The following is a 21,210-nucleotide window of genomic DNA, read 5'->3' on the forward strand; positions in this document are numbered from 1 at the left end:
AACACACAGTGGACGTGATGGTTATATATGGTAAGTGACTGTAGGCACCCAATTTAATTCGTTATTTGGATAGCCTAGTTAACGTTAACATGATTTTAGGCAACTTGCTTCTTAGATTTAATAATATTTTGCACTGTTTTCTTAGGACATGTCGAAGAAACACGCATCGCAGAATTACACTCTCCATTCGCAATGGATCACTGTTCAATAACTCGAGGGTTCCCCTGGTTAAGTGGATGGAGTACATATACAGGTAACGTATAGTAGCCAGGCACTGGTAAAACTTTATTTTACAGTGTCATTGTTACAGTGCAATTATTTAAGTACTGAGTAATATTAATTAAGTGCATGCACTTACTATAGAGTTAGGGTAGGATTAGGGTTTGGTTAAGGGTTAGTTGCATGTAATTAAGCATAACTAACTGTTAATACTATTGTAAGTACAAGTAACATATGTAACAAGGACACTGTAAAATATAGTGTTACCCAGGCACCTAATAAATACATGAACAGGTTATAATTTTGATGATTGTGGCCCCAAATTCAAAATTAGTATATTGTGAAAAGGTTATCATAGCTATAAGCCATAATCATCAAAATTATAACAAATAATGGCTTAAAGGTACAATATGCAAGAATTTTATGCCGCTAGAGGGCGCTACATTCCAAACAACAACAACAGCGTAGCTTGATGACGATGTGAAGGAGCGTGGAATGATGGGAACTGTCGTTTTAAATTCCACCGTGGATGTAAATCAGTCAGACGGGAATCGAAAAATCATGTTCATGAATGAGGCTAAGTTCTATTTTTATAAATGTTGCGTTTAATGACATGCTTTTTGTGGCGAGGGGGGCGTGGTTCAGCGCGGTCTGTGATGGGAGAGAGAAGAGACGAGCAAGTAGGTCAAGTGCAAATGACGAACCTGTGTCTTATTGGCGTGGAGAGACCGCTTATAAGCCGTGCTGGAATCAGAGACTGGAGAGAAAACTGGACGCAGAGGAAGAAAACCGGTGGATCCGAGCTCTCATTTTTTAACTGTTTTGTGCCGTCGCGGTTGCCACAGTGAATGCGCGTTGTGCGCGGCTTTTGTTTGTTTTGCTTTATTTTAATAAAGTACGAGTCCCAGTCACGCCGATCCCTGTCTTCTTCCTTCCTGACTCTTAAACCTCATCACACTTTTATTTCATTAAAATGAATTAACCGCAAGAAAAGTAAGGTTTAATACTAAATAGGTTATCATAGATGTTACTGTATTTGTCGAATTCATTGTTGTGATTACGCTGCGCAGTTTTACGAGTTCTAAACAATTGTTGTAAAAGTACATTCGAACATGCCCACATCATTTGCCAAAATACTGATTAATCTTTATGTATAACACATGCTATATTTATTTACATGGCCATAAACACCAGACGTGATAAACAATGTCAATAAACTAAACACAAATCTAAAGCAATAATACTTTCCTTACATAAACATAACTATTACCGAATGCTACATTTGGAAAATATAAAATTAAGCATGCTTTGTCGACAGAACCAGCTGCAATCAGTAAAGAACAATTGTGTACCATAACGACTGCAAGAAACAAGCTAAAGTTTGTAGCTTGATAGACGCTACAACTACATCTTCCGCATTTGTCCAAGACTCCACGCAGTACGAGCGGAAACCGAGGGTAACGCGGATATGACGCAATTGACTGGCGACTCCCAGCTCCCCCCTGCTCTAACAGAAGCTTCCTTGGTTAAAATCGCAATTTTCTCACGATTTAAAAATAGTTGGAAACATTTGGGATATTGTAAGTAAATGGTAAATGGACTGCATTTATATAGCGCTTTCACAGACCTATGGCCACCAAAGCGCTTTACATAGCCTCACATTCACCCATTCACTCACACAATCATGTTGTGAAGTAATCAACTTAACAAAATATATAACACTGGCCTTGAGATTTTGGGATATTTTAATGCAAAATTCTTACATATTGTACCTTTAAAATATTTCACTTTGCATGTGAAAAGTATATATTAGTTTCACCTTTTAAGTTGAAATAAATTAACTTTTTTATATGTTTAAAACTAATATTCTAGTTTTTCGAGTTTCACCTGTAACAATAACATAGCTAGTTAAGGTGGTTACATAGTTTTTGCAAGCAGAATTTGTAATTCATCTTGCAAATGCTCACCAAGGTCCTCTCCAAAAGTAGGAAAATAACTCACTATTCAAGATTTAATGTACAACTCTCTACATTAATGTGTTATAGAAGTTTGCAATGACATTCCACCTAGGCTACTCCATATTACCCATCGTTTTGTGTATTACCTAAAACAACTATTTTAAAGTTTCTTAATGCTATTGTGGAGTCTTCTACAACGTTTATATGCATCAAAGATAAAAAATAAAATTTAAAAAAACTGTTTAATTTCTTCATAATATACAATTTGCACATCATCAAATTTTCAATGATTCTCTAACGACTCGTCAAATGATTCAATCTCTATAAATCCCTCCTTTCCGCGAGATACTCTGCTCTGATTGGCCAGACAGCGCAGTATCTTGTGATTGGTTTACCGCTCTGTGTCCTGAGGCTCCCTACACCGTAAACTAAACACAGTAACAAACAATGACGTCGATTTGACCATATCAATCCGAGCGCAAGTGCAATGATGAAACACTGGAAGAGCTAGTCATTCAGCCCAAACCAGAACATTTCTCAGTGATACACTACTCAGTTTGAGGTAAATTATAAGATGTTGCAACTGTAATTCCTCCCCATCAGCATTAACAAGTGAACTCAAAACTAAGTTTTTTGAAAACCATCTTTCAAGAGCAAGCGGTTTGCAAATCCTGCATTTATCTCAGATATTTGAGAAGCAGTCTTCAGTAAAATAAAGGGAACACAGCAAGAGTTTATGATTATACTCCTGTGATATCATGGTAAAGATTAACTTTAACCACTGATTCTTCACATGCTCATCTTTGGGCAGTGAAATAAAACTGTCTTTACCTTCACATTATAGAGCACAGCACCGCCTTCTCAACATGATGCTGTCCAGTGTCCACAGAAATCAGCTGCTGGTTTGAGTTTTCCCTGCAAGTGGGCAGGCAATATAATAATAATGTTCGTCTTGACGTCATCTTTTAGCGAATTTCACTGATTCAGAGTCGACTCTTACTTTTCAAAGACAATAACTTTATATACGGTGCACTTTCAGATAAAACTTTGCTGGATGTTTTCATTCACTTGTAGCTATGTTACACACTACATGAAAGGTCATTTTCAAAAATCCATAATAGGGGCCCTTTAAATTTATATTTATTTCTAATCATCTTTTTTGTACATTACATCATTACATTTTGGTTATTGTTTTTTATTAATTAAAATTATTTTCTTTAAAGGTTTTCACAGGGTCTACATCTAAGACAAATTGATTTGATGGAAGACGGTGTTGCCAAAACATCAACAACATTGTCCAGAATGAACAAATTGCTCAGGAAGGTAGCTTAAATTTAATAACTCTTTAGTACTACATTGCTCAGCTAATTGAACTGTAATTAATTTTGTTTGTACTAATATTCACATATTTTTTACAGGTTTGCATTAATGCATTGAGTAAACTGAAAAGAAAAACAGGTCTTAGAGTTGGCGGGAAGTCAAGACAGAAGTTTGTGGCCATAGATGAGTCTAAGTTCGCTCACAAGAGAAAGGTACATCTGACATGAGAAATACAAAAAGTTAGTTTTTTACCATGTTGAAATACTAAAGTTGGTTAAAGCGGCATTCACTAATACTTCCAGTGTTAATATCACATCAAAATTCCACATGCAATCAAAAGACATGATTGAATGATGTGCCAATAGCTGAACAATAAGTTCTCCTCAGAGGTGTAAAGTATCTGAGTAAATGTAATTAGTTACTGTACTTAAGTATACTTTGTAGTTGTACTGAGTATCAAATATTAGCAACTTTTACTCTCTATTTGACTAAATTTTTGAACAAGTAAAAGTCATTTTTACTCCAATACATTTGTGATAAGTAATGCAAGTACACATTACATTTTGCATGGCACCTAACTTTTTCTGCAGCAGTTTATTTCTGCTATAAAGAAGTGATATCGCCATCTATATTCATGTGTGCTGAGGAATGGCTTGAATGACCCCCAAATGGTCATGGGGAGATCAGAATCCAAGTGTATGTTTTATCAAACACAATCCAGGTTTAACTGCTGTTAACATTTGTTATGTTTCTTGTGTTTATGCATTTTCAGTTTAATCGTGGCCGCTGTCGTACTACTTGGCAGAGAAAAAAAGGCTGGGTGTTTGGGATGATGGAGGTTAAAGGAGCTCGCCGCCTACCAGTCTTAAAGATGGTAAAGGACCGTTCCAGGACCACATTGATGCCCATCATCAAAAGGCACATCAGAAGGGGGTCAGCTGTTTACAGTGACAATTGGAGGGCATATCTGAATGCGCTACAACCATAAGGATACAAACACCTAACTGTAAACCACAGTAAAAATTTTGTTGATCCCCAAACTGGCTGTCACACACAACATATTGAACGGGCCTGGCTAGCCATCAAGGCACAGGTATCAAGATTCAGGGGTAACAAAACTAAAAAACTATTAAAAGAACATTTGAAATTCATCCAGTGGCACTACTGGCTGGGAAGAAGAAATAGGAAAGGTGCTTTGGCACAGTTGATCCATGATATTAGAAAAGCATACAGGTTTAGAGTTAATTAAAGTTACAAAAAAGTTACATTTTTTATATTCTATATGACCTCTTTTTTGTTTACTTTGCTGTGACCTTTTTTCAGATTCGTAAATTTGGCTATGCCATGCAAACCATTTCTGCCTTGTATCTTAGGAGTATTTGCAAAACAAGGTTACATAGTGGATAGTAAACTCTGAAATACTGTATGAATGTGATAGTTATGCTTTGATAGATTCTGGGATATTACTGCATAGCACTTTTAAAGATTTACCATTTATTTCCTTGATATTTCCCTTTAATTTTCAATTTTTTGTTGTGACATTCTGGTGACCAATTTGCCTTTACAGTAAATTACAGTATTCTGTTCATGTGTAGTGTACACAGTATAACTGCGATTGCAATGCTTGCTACATTTTAAATGCCACATTAAATTGAGTATTTAGAAATGAGGTTTGGGTTAATTTTATAATGTTAATATACATATACATTAATGTACATATACAGTAAATTGTGGTTGGTATCAAGTATTTCACACTTTATATTAAGTTCCTGAGGAGTTACCATGTAAGTACACTGTAAATACAGTGTTTCACAGAGGTTTGGGTTTTGCATATTACACAGTAAGGGATGCGACCGTTTTACACTTTATATTAAGTGGACAGTTCCTGAGGAGTTACCATGTAAGTACACTGTAAATACAGTGTTTCACAGAGGTTTGGGTTTTGCATATTACACAGTAAGGACCGACCGTTTTACACTTTACATTAAGTGGACAGTTCCTGCGGAGTTACCATGTAAGTACACTGTAAATACAGTGTTTCACAGAAGTTTGGGTTTTGCATATTACACAGTAAGGGATGTGACCGTTTTACACTTTACATTAAGTGGACAGTTCCTGCGGAGTTACCATGTAAGTACACTGTAAATACAGTGTTTCACAGAAGTTTGGGTTTTGCATATTACATAGTAAGGGATGTGACCGTTTTACACTTTACATTAAGTGGACAGTTCCTGAGGAGTTACCATGTAAGTACACTGTAAATACAGTGTTTTAAATAAAACAGTAAGGAGTACCTTTTTAGACTTTATATTGTTTACCGTTGCTGAGGAGTTACAATGTAAGTACACTGTAATTCAACATTAGTCCTGCCAGTCATAAATACATGGTATAAACATAGGAATCATCCTGGTTTACATAAAGTTTCAGTGTATTCCAAACTGGTAACTGCAGTATTGGATTCCATGTGAAATTGGAACAACTTGAGTAAATACATATTGTTGTTACAAAATGTAGTTACATAATTCCTGTTACACGTGTACTTACTGAAGTGAAAAAAGTGTTGTTACCAATGTGGTGTTACACATTTGTACTTACGCATACCATTCCGTGAGTTGTTACATATGTGTAGGTACACACATATTACTGCTGTAGATACTATGTACCAGTGTGTACTTACGCTGTAGTTACATACTATGTACACATGTAGTTACCATGTAAGTTCACAGGTATTAGGGCCACTTAATATAAAGTGGGACCTAATATTTTCCGGTATAAGATTCTTTGTTTGAATATTTTGTCTAATTGAATTTGGGAAAAACATGTCTGGATTATGTTGATAATTTTTTTATTTTGCTATTCTGTTTACTGAAGAAAAGTTTGCACTTTCAAATGTGTAGTGTGTGTTGGCTATTCTACATATGTTTACAAAGTCAGCAAAGCTTTGAAGATTTTACTTTCTCTTTTTAGTGTTCTTAAGTTTTATACTGTGATGCTGCTATTGTGTTATTGGTATTGAGTTATATGTTTGGTAATAAAAAGTTAAACTGGCAAAAACAAACGTTTTTTTTTTCTCGGGGTCAGGGTGGGGGGCATCATAAAGGAATTATGCTTAGGGCACCAAAATGGCTAGCAGCGGCACTGTGTGTGTGTGTGTGTGTGTGTGTGTGTGTGTGTGTGTGTGTGCCTGTGCGTGTGTGTTTGTGTGTGTTGTATCAACCATTGGACAGACTGAATATAGGTCTATTTGACCTGTGCAGTGTGTGTGTGTGTGTGTGTGTGTTTTTTGTGTGTGTGTTTCTGTGTGTGTTTGTTTGTGTGTATGTGTGTGTGTTGTATCAACCATTGGACAGACTGAATATAGGTCTATTTGACCTGTGCAGAGTGTGTGTGTGTGTGTGTGTGTGTGTGTGTGTGTGTGTGTGTGTGTGTGTGTGTGTGTGTGTGTGTGTGTGTGTGTGTGTGTGTGTGTGTGTGTTTGTTTGTGTGTGTTGTATCAACCATTGGACAGACTGAATATAGGTCTATTTGACCTGTGCAGAGTGTTTGTGTGTGTGTTTTTGTGTGTGTGTGTGTGTGTGTGTGTGTGTGTGTGTGTGTGTGTGTGTGTTGTATCAACCATTGGACAGACTGAATATAGGTCTATTTGACCTGTGCAGTGTGTTTGTGTGTGTGTTTTTGTGTGTGTGTTTCTGTGTGTGTGTGTGTGTGTGTGTGTGTGTGTGTGTGTGTGTGTGTGTGTGTGTGTGTGTGTGTGTGTGTTTGTTGTATGGGCATTAGCATGCTGATAAGATAACACAAAGAAAAAATATGTTACATTATCAAACAACCTCCAAAAATAAATAAAGTCATACAGGCTCATATTGTAATAAGTAGGCTATATAAACAAAATTGAACGAACATGGGTAAATATGTACTTACTCTTTCTGATGTTCGACTGTGTTGCTGCGCGCCCTCCGAGTTGCAGATGAAGGTCATGCAGCTACATTCCTTTTTTTTTTAAAGTTGAAAACTATTATAACATAAATATTTCAAAGTATATTACCATTAGTCTATATGAATAACTGATGCAAATAATTGTAGACACGTGCTGTAGGCATATATTGCGTGTCAATGGGCCATTACCGGAGATAGCACAACGCAAACATTAACACATTTGCAATTCATCAGCTGGGCATATTTACACATTTCAGCACATACACACATTTGCAATAGATATTTGCAAGCACTCTTCGTTGATGATAATGAGGCAGCATAAACACTAGTCAAAATATAATCTAAACATACATAATATTTTCTAAATTAATTTCAAAATTCTAGCTTTCATACAGGCCTATGATCTAAACATATCGTTGTACATATTATACAGCATGTCTAGGCTATGCTGTATAAAGTCTTCTGAAGGCACGCGCCGAAACGCGTTTGTGCAAATAAGTTTATTTATGCATGAAGCCTCTCTCCTACTTTATACAGCATAGCCTAGACCATTTAAATATAAATTACTCTGAATGACAAGTATGGAAATGGTCCAACCAGTAAAATATGTAGCCTACGTTTATATAAAATAGCTTGTCAACTAATGCAAGTAAATTTAAAAAGACTTACTCATCCGAAATATTATCCACGGCTGGATCAAGTCGCTCTTCAAATTACAAACGTTCGTCGTCAGAGTCCCGCTCTTCTTCTGAGGAAAATGTGAACGCTTCATCACTATCCAGGACTAGCTGAAGGGCTTCCTCACCAGTGAATCGTGGCATCTTGCAACGGCGCAGGAAAGTGAATGAATGAAACTTGCTGGTTTTAAGGCATTTCAGGGGGCGTTTACCTATTTTGCATAGATCACCTCAGCACATTATCTTATGAATAGCGCACTCTGCGAGTGGGTGTGAACTCATTTCAGGGGGCGTTTACCTTAATTTGCATAGATCACCTCAGCACATTATCTTATGAATGGCGCGCTCTGCGAGTGGGTGTGAACTCATTACAGATAATTAGATGAGATGGGAGAAACTGTACTTCTCTTTAGTTTCATACAGATTACATTGCAGGAGAATATTTGTTTTGAATGTGAATTGTTTTATTTAAAAGTAGAAATTTAAAGCTTTCTTTAGACGCATGTTTCATGGTTGTGTGATAAGTATTAGCTGAGTCTCAGTTAATTTTCCAGACTTGTTTCAGAAAGATTTTTGCTGGGACAGAGTGAGCTGAAAGCGCACCCTGTTTATTTTATTTATTTAAAAATAAAAAAAAGGTATTGATGTTAATGTGAGTGTACACAAAAAAAAGAAGACCCTCTATAGTTTATAATCATGTATTTATTTTATTTATATGACCATAAATGACGGATTTTTTTAAGTTTATGTTGCTGCTATGTGAAAAAAATCCAGCAAAACGCGTCGGCGCGTTTGCCGACCTCAGAGGGTTAACTCTGAATACAATGCACGAAAAGAGCGAAACTCCTCCACTGTGTCTTCTGGCTTGGGCATGTCTTCTGAGTAGAACCGAGCCAGCTCAAGCATTTTCTCCTCAGCATCAGAGTGCTCAAACCGCTTTGGGCAGAGTACTGCGAACAGTTTGGCCATTTTTTTTAAGTCTGAAAATAATGTAATCTGTAATCTGCTACTCTAAAATAAAAAGGTGTTTCACTGCCGCCTCATCAGGTCTGTCAGATGATCGTTGAAATCTAAATGAAGTCTTCATTTATAACAGTGAAGTCACTGTATCTTCAGTCTCTGTTGATTCTGATGACTGAGTCTCTGTAGTGGATCCTTATTCACCATCAGATGATCATCAGAAGATCAGACTGTCATCTAATACCTAAAATAAAACACACAAACAGTCACATATGCAGTATGAGATATCACATATGTCACATATTTTCATAAGAAAACTAACTAGATAATCTATATTAAAAGTGGAGATGGTGGTCTAGTGGGTTAAACCACTAAACTGGTAAACTGGCAAATCAAAGGTTGCTGGTTCGATCCCAGCAGTCACCACCAGTGTGTCCTTGAGCAAGACACTTTACTCCATGTTGCGCCAGGGGGATTGTCCCTGTAATAAGTGCACTGTAAGTCGCTTTGGATAAAAGCGTCTGCCAAATGCATAAATGTAAATGTAAATGTAAATTCATTCTCAAACATAGTTTTTTAAAAGCTTTTTAATATAGCTTTTGTCTGATGCTCAAAGTCACTTTACAAAATCAAAATCACATGAAAGGTCACTTTCACACAACGGACAGCTGATACAGAACCAGCAGAAATGATCATTACACTACAAAAATCGTTAAAAACTATTCTTACTCTAGTGTCTCCAGTTTATAGTGATCATCCTTCAGATCCTTCAGCAACTTCACTCCTGAGTCTCCTAGATTATTCTCAAACAGATACAGTTCTCTCAGGTGTGAGGGGTTTGATCTCAGAGCTGAAGCCAGAGCAGCACAACCTTCATCTGTGACACCACACTTATCCAACCTGTAGAGAACAATGACACACATTAAGCCTATATCCAAAGATAAACATGACACTTAAAAATAAATAACAACATAATGCTGTCAATATGAAATATATATAAAAAACTCAGTTCACATTGTTAAAACACATCAGTTAGGATTAGGGGATAGAATGTACAGTATAAAAACCATTATTTCTATGGAAAGTCCCCATAAAACATGGAAACCCAATGTGTGTGTGTGTGAGTGTGCTTAATGTATTTGTAAACATTTTAAGGAACATGTGTGTGTGTTAGGGCTGGGAGAAAAAAAATCAATTCACCTAACTATCGCGATTTTGTTTTGTTTTTGTTCCTTATTCCAGAATCGATACTGATTCAAATTAAATTGCATTATTTTTGTCCTTGCTTATAGACTAGGTTGACAGAAGTTAGCCCCTTTTGTTCCAACAGGGGATGAAATGTGTCGTTATCTATGAGTGTTGAGTGATCCACGTCATCGGTATCGTGCCGATACTGGCCCAGAACGCTAGATCGGAGATCGGAGGGGAGAAAAAAATATGATCCGATACCTATCCAACACAAACTATGGGAAAATCTAGCTTAAACCATCGGCTAAATGCTTGAATATTAGTGTGGCGAGCAGGACGAGGCCGAGGGCCGTGAGAGAGCGGCCCGAGGCCGGTGGAGTGATTACTGATGAGCGACTCCTGCGCGACGCACCGGTCTCGTATCTCTCACGGAGGAGCGGAAGCATAAAGGAGGAGCGACGACAGTGAAGAGCGAGAGAGGACAGCCCTGGAGTTATGTTGTGGTTTTTATGTAAGCAATAAGGTACTCGAGGCAAGTGCTGTATCGTGAATAAGTAACGGCTGAAGGGCGTTGTTAGGCACGACGCGAAGCGGAGTTACTCAGCCGTTACTTATTCACGATACAGCACTTGCCTCGAGTACCTTATTGCTTTTATAAAACATTACCACACAATATTAAAGTAATTTTTTTTTAAATAATTTTATTAATTTTATAATGTATAATAAATAAAAGCAACTATTCCTTCCGCTAGAAAAAAATAGTCCCTGGCTGTGAACAACAACGTTCCAATGTGTAATATGCATGAAAGCTCAAATAAAAACAACAAACCGTTCTCAAACTTTGTCTCATTCTTTTTATTTTTTACAACACAATATTTGCGAAATTTCCTCGTACACAAATAGGCATAGCTTATCTCTCAGCATGAGAAAACGTTTATATTTTTGTTTATTCCGTTATTTTCTCTCTGCACTAAACTAAATATTTACATAGCCTAAATAAAAACACAAGGGCACATATTTTGATAGATAACAGTTAGGTCTTTAATCTATTTTATTAATGTTATTAATTTAGTTGCTAAAATGCTGCCTAACATGAGATACTTTTTTTATTGTTGTTTATTTTAATTTATTTGAACATCTCCATTTATTGTGATCGCATTAAATATTTGTCTCATTTCAGTCGGCTCCACTGTGGTGATATTTACCGCGGTTCTCTTTAGTTGGGGCTCAGCACTGTCAGCAGTGTTTTCTGTTGCAGAGAGAATGCTGTCGCTCCAGTGCTTTCTTTGTTTTAAGTTTGGCCTCCAGTAGCTCTGTAGTGAACTCTCACACTTATGTCCACTCACTAGTGGTGGGCGATACTGCAAATTTCGGTATCGATCCGATACCAAGTAAATACAGGGCCAGTATCGCCGATATCGATACAGATACCAATACTTTTTCATTTTAAAAGCATGCACTTCAACTTGTATGCACTTTCCTGTGCTAGAGCAGTGTGTCATGATTTATGAGGTGAATGCATCATTAATATGCTAAATCTGAATACGTTTTCATGACTATTAAATATTTTGTGATTTGTGCTCTCAACTCGCCTGTAATTAGTCAGTGACTTTTACAAAACTACCCTAATTATAGTACTAGCCTACTACTAGCCAACTAGTACTAGCCTACTGTTCAAAAGTTTGGGGTCTGTAAGATTTTTTATTCTCTTCTGCACTTATTTGATAAAAAATACAGTAAAAACTGTAATATTACAATTTAACATACTGGTTTTCTATGTCATAGTAAACTGTAATTTATTCATGTGATCAAAGCTGAATTTTCGTCATCATGACTCCAGTCATGATGATAATTCACTTTAATATGCTGATTTGCTGCTCAGGAAACATTTCTTATTATTATCAATGTTGAAAACAGTTTCATATTTTTGTGGAAACCATGATACATTTTATGCAGAATTATTTGATGAACAAAGTTGAAAGAACAGCATTTATATGAAGTAGATTTTTTTTTTTAACAGTGTAAAACCCTTGACTGTCACTTTTGATCAATTTAATGCATCGATCCTTGTTGAATAAAAATATTAATTTCATTAAAAAAATCGTACTGACGTCAACATTTTGAACCGTTATGTACACGTTTGTTTTTTTTATTGCGAAATAACTCCCGATTGTTTCTCTGTCATCTAAGCAAGGCTTCGTTTCCCAAACGCACTGGTCCTGTGAGCTCCATAGGTGAGCTCAGTGAAGCACCAGCATCGAACGCTCTCTGTGATTGATTGGTTTCGTCTTGTATCCAGATGACTAGGAGAAAAAGTTCTATCCTACACAATTATCCGCTAACATTCGCTTATTTTTCCACTTAGAAGTTTATTTTACGCACTAAATTGCGTGCTAAATTAATACAAAATTACTGGTAAAAAAACACACACATTTGGATCGATATTTTTATGTGAGGATCGATCCTTTTCAATACCACGTCAGTATCGATACTTCAGGATCGATCCGCCCACCCCTACCACTCACAGACATAATTTCCCTCGATTCGAGACCATCATTGGACAATCTCTGCACCATGATGCTGCGAAGGCAGTGATTTGTTGTGTAAACCTTGGAGGTGCCTGCTTTATGTTGATACGTGTGGTTGGTAAGGGTGTTGCTAAGGGCGCAGTGATAAATAGAACCGTTGGGTGGAATAGTATGAAGCTGCAGACTTGGAGCCTGCTGCAGCTACAGTCCCGCACCCAGAGTCCTGCATTCTCAGACCCCTCGTTTGGGGTAGCACAGCTATTGACCAATCAGAATCAAGGATTGGAACTAACCGTTTTATAAGTTTTATTATGTGACAGCAGTCGTCCGTGAGGGGCTGCTGTCTTTTTCTTTCGTTTTGTTGTTGATTTATTTTTTGTCATTAAAGTCTTTAAATGTTCGCCGGTTCCCGCCTCCTTCTTCCTTCCCGGGTTTCGACACCAGTGTAACGCAGTTCGTTGTTATGGGAAGAAGGAGGTGGGAACCGGCGAACATTTAAAGACTTTAATGACATAAAATAACTGTGTGTGTGTGTGTGTGTGTGTGTGTGTGTGTGTGTGTGTGTGTGTGTGTGTGTGTGTGTGTGTGTGTGAGAGAGAGAGAGAGAGAGAGAGTAACAAATCACTCATACCTCTGTATGGAATTTGGTGTGTGTGTGTGTGTGTGAGAGAGAGAGAGAGAGAGAGAGAGAGAGAGAGAGAGAGAGAAAGAGAGAGAGAGAGAGAGAGAGAGATAGAGAGAGAGAGAAAGAGAGAGAGAGAGAGAGAGAGAGAGAGAGAGAGAGAGAGAGAGAGAGAGAGAGAGAGAGAGAGAGTACCTGTATTATTATTATTATTATTTGTAGTGTTTGAATAAAGGGTGGCAGTCTTTCATAATCAACTGTTGTTGTGGACAATATATTGTGGAAGTATTTGTTCTCCATTTGAGTGAGATATTTTTATGTGGCTAATTGAGCAAAGTGCTTCCATATATTTTATTATTATTATTAGTATTAGCTCAAGAATGAAACAAAAATATTGGATTGATATCGGTATCGGCAAATAGCCCAAAGCTGCGGCATCGGTATCGGAAGTGAAAAAGTGGTATCGGGACATCCCTACTTTCAAGTGGACGTGTGGAAGAGACGTGAGACTGAATGCACTGAAAGCCCTCGCGCTGCTCATATGCTGAGAGAGAGATAAGACAGTAGAGCTGCACCATTCATCTCTAAAATACTGTGATCTCCATTCAAACACACACACACTCTTCTTCATATTCCTCTGTCTATTAAACCTTTGACAAAATCATATCACATTCAAATCTGTGTTGGCGCTGCCGCTGACCCAGAGAGAGTCGTCATGAAACAGCTTCACAAAAGGTCTTTTAAACCTCATAATAGTTTCATTATTTCTGTGATACAATAGTTCAAATTATCATGGAAGTACTGGGATAAAAGTTTAAAGTTCAAATATAAACAGATTTTAGCCGCGTTTCCACCGAAATTACCCGGAAAAATTTGTCCCAGGAACTTTTTTCCCAGGAACTTTTTTTGCCCCAGACCGGTTGCTTTCTGCGTTTACACCGCGGTCTAAAGTACCGGGAAGGTAAACTGCGCGCAACTGCTCCTCCCAGTCTGCGACGGACAGTAATCAGTTTTGAGCGCCACATTTATAATAAGTATGGAGGAGATTCAAACAGTGCTGCAGTTATGTATTGGTTCACTAACGAGGTAATTAACAAAACAAAAATAGACGAGCACTGATACTAAAGCGTGTTCAGAAAGCTCGTATGCGTATAAAATTAGACAACGTATGTTATCAGTTATTGTGAGATGCCTGGGACGAACGCGCAAAAATGTCCTCTTTCACAAATACGCTTAAAAAAAGCCTGAACCCCGTCTATCAACAGTGACAGTCTTGTAAATAGTTGTTTGTTACTAACCTCAAAGCGCTATTTCAATCCTGTTATAGTAAATTTGTAACATGGTTTGGAGTGCCTTGCAATAGATGACAATGTGTAAACATATGACTTAATAATAAAAGCTGTGGCAGAAAAGAGACGAGCACTGATAAAGCGTGTTCAGTAAGCTCGTAATGCTAACGTTAGATATAAAATTTGTAGCTATTGCGGACATTGACCGTGAGATGGCTGGGACGAACGCGCAGAAAGTTTCCTCTTCCACAAATACCCTTAATAAAGCCTGAAACTCGTCGCCAGTCCACCAGTTTTTTTTATTAAATTCCAAATTTGAAGACAGACAACTCTTACTGCATGAAGCCACGACACGAACCGCAATAGATTTTTTAAAAAGGGAGGTTAAAAATAAATAAATGCTGCGTGGAGTCATCCAACCAAAATACGGCGTGAACACAACCAATCAGCTTGTGCAGCGCACAAGTCCCACCCCTGAAAGTTCCTGAACTTTGAAAAAGTACTACCTCATGAGCAGGGACTATCGGAGGGGGAAATATTTACCCGGAATTTCATTTAGACCCTGGTTCCTGCGGTGTAAACACATCGAGTACCAGCCCAAAGTTCCTAGTTCCTGGGGAAAGTTCCTGCGGTGGAAACGCGGCTTTTGATAGAATCTTGGAACTTAAAATAACGCATTTATCGAATACATTGTTTCGCCACTAGGTGGCGACAAGTGACTGTTAAAAAATGTATTTGTTATTGAATTATTTATTGAATAGAATGTAGTACTGTAGTATGATGCTGTATGATACTTCTGAAATAAAACTCAGAAAGATCTGATGAATTGTTTTTGTAAATATGACTCATCTTATACATCATGTACAGTCTGTATAAGTGTATGATTTAACTTTTCCCCATAGTCTAGGTGTATCGTCCCAGCCCTAGTGTGTGTGTGTGTGTGTGTGTGTGTGTGTGTGAGAGAGAGAGAGAGAGAGAGAGAGAGAGAGAGAGAGAGAGAGAGAGAGTGTGTGTGTGTGTGTGTGTGTGTGTGTGGTGTGTGTGTGCTTCTGTGTGAGCTTTGTATGTGCTTAATGTATTTGCAAACATTTTAAGGAACTTTTAATACTAATGTAATTAATGTACAATAAAGCCTGTATTAAAGCACTTAATGACATTTTCTGATTTTCCGTGACCTAATCTAAAGTGAGAACTATTTATGGTTAATATGTTGTTAACAAAGCATTATCTAACTCTTTACATAAGAGCTAATTAAACAATAACACTTTGTTAATTACAGTGACAGTGAATGAAGAACTCACTATTTGTATATAGTCTCTTAATATATTAACTTCAGCTTATATACTATTATTCACTATTCATTAACTATAAACTAACAGTTTGGAAATTATTTATAAGGTCTTTGTTACTGTATACTTGTGATAAAGTGTTACCATTATTTCAAACTGGTCACCATTAAGTGTAATTGTTCCTTTTGTATGTGATGAAGTGATTCATCTTTTTAAAAAATAACACAAAATAAACAGAGTAAATATTAATTTGACTGATAGCATTATTATTATTATTTTCAAGATTTCATAGATATGGCGATATATTGTTATTGTGTGTTATTTTGGCCATGATAATCATGTAGTGATAAATCTGATATGGTGACAGTCCTGGTTCAGGTGAAACACACACCACTTCCCTCTTTTCAGCAGTGGCGGTTCTAGAGGGGGGCCAGGGGGGGCCAGTGCCCCTGTGACAGCAAGCTTGGACCCCCTTGTGGCCCCCCTAAATGTGGAGTGTGAAATAATTTTTACAAAACTATTTTTTGCTGTCATTGTTTTTCACATGATCCGTTATTAGACAGTGGCAACACGGAACACAAATGTAACCCTAGAGGGACTGCTTAAATCGGATCTGCAGGGTTTTTTCTATTCAGAAGTTAGTGGACGTTTTGCGCGAATATTATAGTTAAAGCAAAGAAGGAAATATAGAGTTGAGTAAAGTTGTTAATATGTTGTATTTGTATTAAATGCATTACAGAAGTGTAACGTCGTTAGATCAGCTAATCTTAACCTGGCCGTTTGTTAGTTTGTGGCAGTTTGAAAAAGGATCAAATATATGATCAACAAACTCATGTTGCTGAGTATTTTTACGTAAACAGGGATGCAAACAGCGCGCTTTTCTGCGCCTCTTTTTCACGTCAGTTTGGGTGACTTGAGTCTGATTATAATTTCACAAAGTCATCTGAAGCCATTCCATAGCTTAATGTGAGGGACAGAAGTCTATTTACATCATTAAATTAAAGTTTATGGAAACTCGTTTTCCCTCATCTGTCAATCATTCTCCATTCAGTATTCAAACAGCACGCGCGCCTCGTCCGGTTACAGCAGGATGCACGGTAAAACTCTCTCCAATATGATATATTCACATTATAATGCTTGATCTGTAGATAAAAGGCTGTGGGTTTGCATAAAATTACTTTATTTTGTGTATTTGTATTTTATGTTTGTTGCTGTTTTAAAACGACTCGCTACCGTGTGCCTGTTCACACCACAAGGATGAATCGGCATCAAACGCACAATAACTGGAATTTAAAACTTCACTATGTGAAGAAACAAATTATCAATAAATTGTTGGACAGATATAGGCTACACTAGGATTTGTGCGCTCGACATTTCTTCGCTTTGTGCCGTGAACTTTTAAATGCGCACTTGTGCAGCACAGCGCTGCACACTGTGACTCCATGTTGCTTTGAGCATTCTGCATTCTGCTCATTCTGCACCCGCGATGCGCATACGCGCTTTGTGCGCTCTGTTTTGAAGCGTTTCATATTATCATGGTTTTTCCTATATTTTTTATACCTAGCCTGCACAATACATTTAAAATAAGCATAATTTAATTGTATATTATATTGTATGCACTAAATCTAGTGAAAACCTATCTCAGGTCCACAATGTCAGATGACAGATTAAGCAATTTAGGTGTTCTAAGTATTGAGTCAAGGAGGGCAAAGGCCTTAAATCTAGATGAATTTGCTGATCTTTTTGCAAAAAAAACCCCCACAAAAATCGTAGAATACAGTTAATGTGACTAATTCTGAATATGTAATGCAAATCTAAAAAATATAATGGAAATGCAAATACATTGTTGAATGATTGTTAACATGGTATTTTGCCTGTTAATGCCTATAGTGCAGTGCAGAAAATGATATGACAACAATAAGGTCTAAATGTAACTGGCCCCTCTAACAGTACAACTGGCCCCAGCTTGGCCCCCCCAGTTGAAATGGTCTAGAACCGCCACTGCTTTTCAGCTGCACACACACATTTTGAGGAAATGCTCACGCTTTTGCAAGGGGCTGTTTGCACAAGCATTACAAGGCAAGTTGATTTACACCAAACATTTGTGATTTAAAAACCCTCTTCACTGTATCCTGCATCTGTTGTCTGGTTTGTAGTTCGTCCGGTTTATTTAACTGTTAGTTTTACTTTCTTTTGGGGGATAATAACATAGTAAGATGTAAATGTTCTTCTTCAGGGAGACTCCTCACCGCTGCCTTCTACCGCCGGCAGGATCTGACGGTTCAAGCAGGAATCTGTCACTGAACCACCGGATGGGGCTTACACTAAAGATATATTGAATACACTATCTACATATTAATCCTTATTCACTCCGAGTCTTTATGATAGAGATGATCTTACCTCAGTTCCTCCAGTTTACAGTGAGGATTTGCCAGTACAGCAGAAAACAGCTTCACTCCTGAGTCTCCTAGATTATTATATGACAGATCCAGTTGTCTCAGGTGTGAGGGGTTTGATCTCAGAGCTGAAGCCAGAGCAGCACAACCTTCATCTGTGACACCACAAGCACTCAACCTGTAGAGAACAATGACACACATTAAGCCTATATCCAGAGATAATAACATAATGCTGTCAATATGAAATATACAAATACTCATTAGTTCATGTTGTTAAAATAAATCAGTTAGCATTAGGGGATTGGATATACAATTTGTACAGTATATAAAATCATTATTTCTATGGAAAGTCCCCATAAAACATGAAAACCCAACGTGTGTGTGTGTGTGTCTGTGTGTGTGTGTGAGTGTGCTTGATGCATTTGTAAACATTTTAAGGAACATGTGTGTGTGTGTGTGTGTGTGTGTGTGTGTGTGTGTGTGTGTGTGTGTTAGGGCTGGGAGAAAAAAATCGATTCACCTATCGCAATTTTTTATGTTTACGATTTTAAATTCGATTATTTTATTCCAGAATCGATATTCATTCAAATTAAATTGCTTATTTTTGTCCTTGCTTATAGACGAGGTTGACAGAAGTTAGCCACTTTTTTTCCAACAGGGGATGAAATGTGTCGTTATCTTTGAGTGACATAATATCCCTTTCAAGTGGACGCGTGGAAGTGACGTGAGACTGAATGCACTGAAAAGCCCGCGCGCTGCTCATATGCTTGTGACGGTATTTGGCCTTAAAAGATTGAGTTTGGGCGCCAGGGGTAAAAACCACCACAATTATTTAATTAATCCTTCATTAAAAACACTACACATAGAGATGACATTATCAATTATGAATCAACAGAACAAGGAACCCCAAGAAAGTTGATTTAAGTTTTCTATTCAAGTTCAATTCCAGTCATATTACATTACAATTCAGTACATCAATACATTCAATTCAAAAGAGAAATAGAGTGGGAAAAAAATAATTAAATAAATCAACCATTAATTTCAGGCCCAGAAACATTTACCTTTTAATTACCTCACAACAATAAATGAATGACAGATAAATCAAATAAATAATTCAGATAGTTAAATGCAATGCAATAAATCTTATACAAAAACAAAAATGAAATGAATCAAAATACAATAAGGCAAAAAATCATCTGGATCAAAAGAAAACGTTTGCTTACCATGTCACTCATTAAACTACTGGGCCACACAATATTTACAAAATAATTCGGCAACTCGAGCGCCAAAATAAACACCAAAAGAAAAACCTCCCTACACCAAAACCTTCTCAAAACATACTACCTATAATGCCCTGAATAAGCGTCTAAACCACAACATAACCGGAATGGAAAAAGCTCTCTCTCAAACGCTCCATTTACACGCAAATCACCAAATCGTTCTCAACACAACTTCCCAATGCTTTACGAAATGCTTTAGGGAAACATATTCCTCAAAATATGAATCGTGAGCATTTAAAGCAGGAAAAGACCGCAGTATTAACACATCAATGCAACGCGGGCTACAACAACAATACTCACAAGCTATCCGCTAGCGTGACCATGACCGGGAATAACCCGCGCCTAACAACAAAGGCTAGAGAGCGCAAGACAGAGAGAAAGAGAGACGCAATCACACTTCCTAAATAACTTCCTTCCTGGTTCCCCGGATATATGCTCAACAGCGCCATCCCCAGTACGGAATAGGAAAACCACAAAAATTGACGACTGTCACATTCTTCCCCCCCATGGAGAAAGATCCCCTAATATTCTGCAACATTAAATAGATATATGCTCATCAACAGGGAAATGCCAATACATGAAACCCTACAACAACAACAGCATAGAGCACTAGTTCCTGCCTTCAACATTTAGATTTCAGTCTTTTGTAAATCATTGGGCCTTGCAATACGGAGTGCTAATTAATCCAGGACATAATTTTATCAATATTAAAACCCTAGAAAATCCTCATCATCTGACTCCTCAGTAAACATTTTCAAGACTTTCTCCCTTTTCTTAAGATCAAACTCTGCAGCGGCGGGAAAGGCAGGCTTCAAATTGCACACATGGACTGTACGCAAGTCTTCTCCATTGTCCTCACGCACAACCCGATAATTTACTGGACCTAATTTTTCTACAATTCGATAAGGCCCAATCCATTTTGCTGCAAACTTGGCTGCAAATTGTTGAGAGGCCTTGGAAAGGGGATGTGCTTTCATCCAAACCCTATCTTTCCTGGAGTAAGTCACATTCCTATGACCGGCATCATAAAAACGTTTCTGTTCCTCCTTAGCTCGAGACAAGTTTTTTTCCACGATCTCCTGCAAATCTTTAAGAACCCTGAGACTAGTTTGGTGTGGTTCTAGAACACGTTCAAAAGGTCCTTTCAACCTTCTTTGTAAGAGTAATTCTGCTGGGGAGTATCTAGTACTCTCCTGAACAGCAGAATTGATAGCATACCTCAACTCTGGCAAATAATGATCCCAATGATTATGCTCACCAAACACGTAAGATGATATCATCCCCTTAACGGTCCGATTCACACGTTCTGTGAAGTTGGTTTGGGGATGGTATGCAGTTGTCAATTTTTGCACCACTCCCCACCTGCTACACAGGTCCTGCAAAATTTCAGAGGTAAATTGAGGACCACGGTCCGACAACAAAAATTTCGGAACACCTCACCGTGTCAATATTTCCTTCCTTAGCTGTAACAGGCCTGCTGGTTTACGACACTCAGGCTTATATTGTTGACAACTGACACAATTTTTAACAAACTCTGAAACATCCCCCCAC

The 21,210-nt window shown here is 37.6% G+C and overlaps 1 protein-coding gene and 1 long non-coding RNA gene across 3 annotated transcripts in view; one reads left to right on the forward strand and one right to left on the reverse strand.

Annotated features, from left to right (window-relative positions):
- The window catches only part of LOC309506213 (uncharacterized protein), a 415,585-nt gene that overhangs the window by 340,225 nt on the left and 54,150 nt on the right, over positions 1-21,210 (reverse strand). For both annotated transcript variants that reach the window (XR_014208682.1, XM_082179916.1), the window contains one exon: positions 18,384-18,557. Coding sequence is in view for 1 of the 2 variants with exons in the window: in XM_082179916.1 (XP_082036042.1) it covers positions 18,384-18,557 (174 nt within the window). In the remaining variant the exon portion in view is untranslated. The remainder of the gene's footprint in view (positions 1-18,383; positions 18,558-21,210) is intronic.
- On the forward strand, positions 146-5,055 carry LOC309506526. The gene is made up of 4 exons (XR_014208836.1): positions 146-253; positions 3,401-3,500; positions 3,596-3,709; positions 4,270-5,055. It is a non-coding gene; the product is annotated as an uncharacterized lncRNA (long non-coding RNA).

This window comes from Leuciscus leuciscus (genome assembly GCF_965113295.1).
Source record: "Leuciscus leuciscus genome assembly, chromosome: 9".
Lineage (NCBI taxonomy): Eukaryota > Metazoa > Chordata > Actinopteri > Cypriniformes > Leuciscidae > Leuciscus > Leuciscus leuciscus.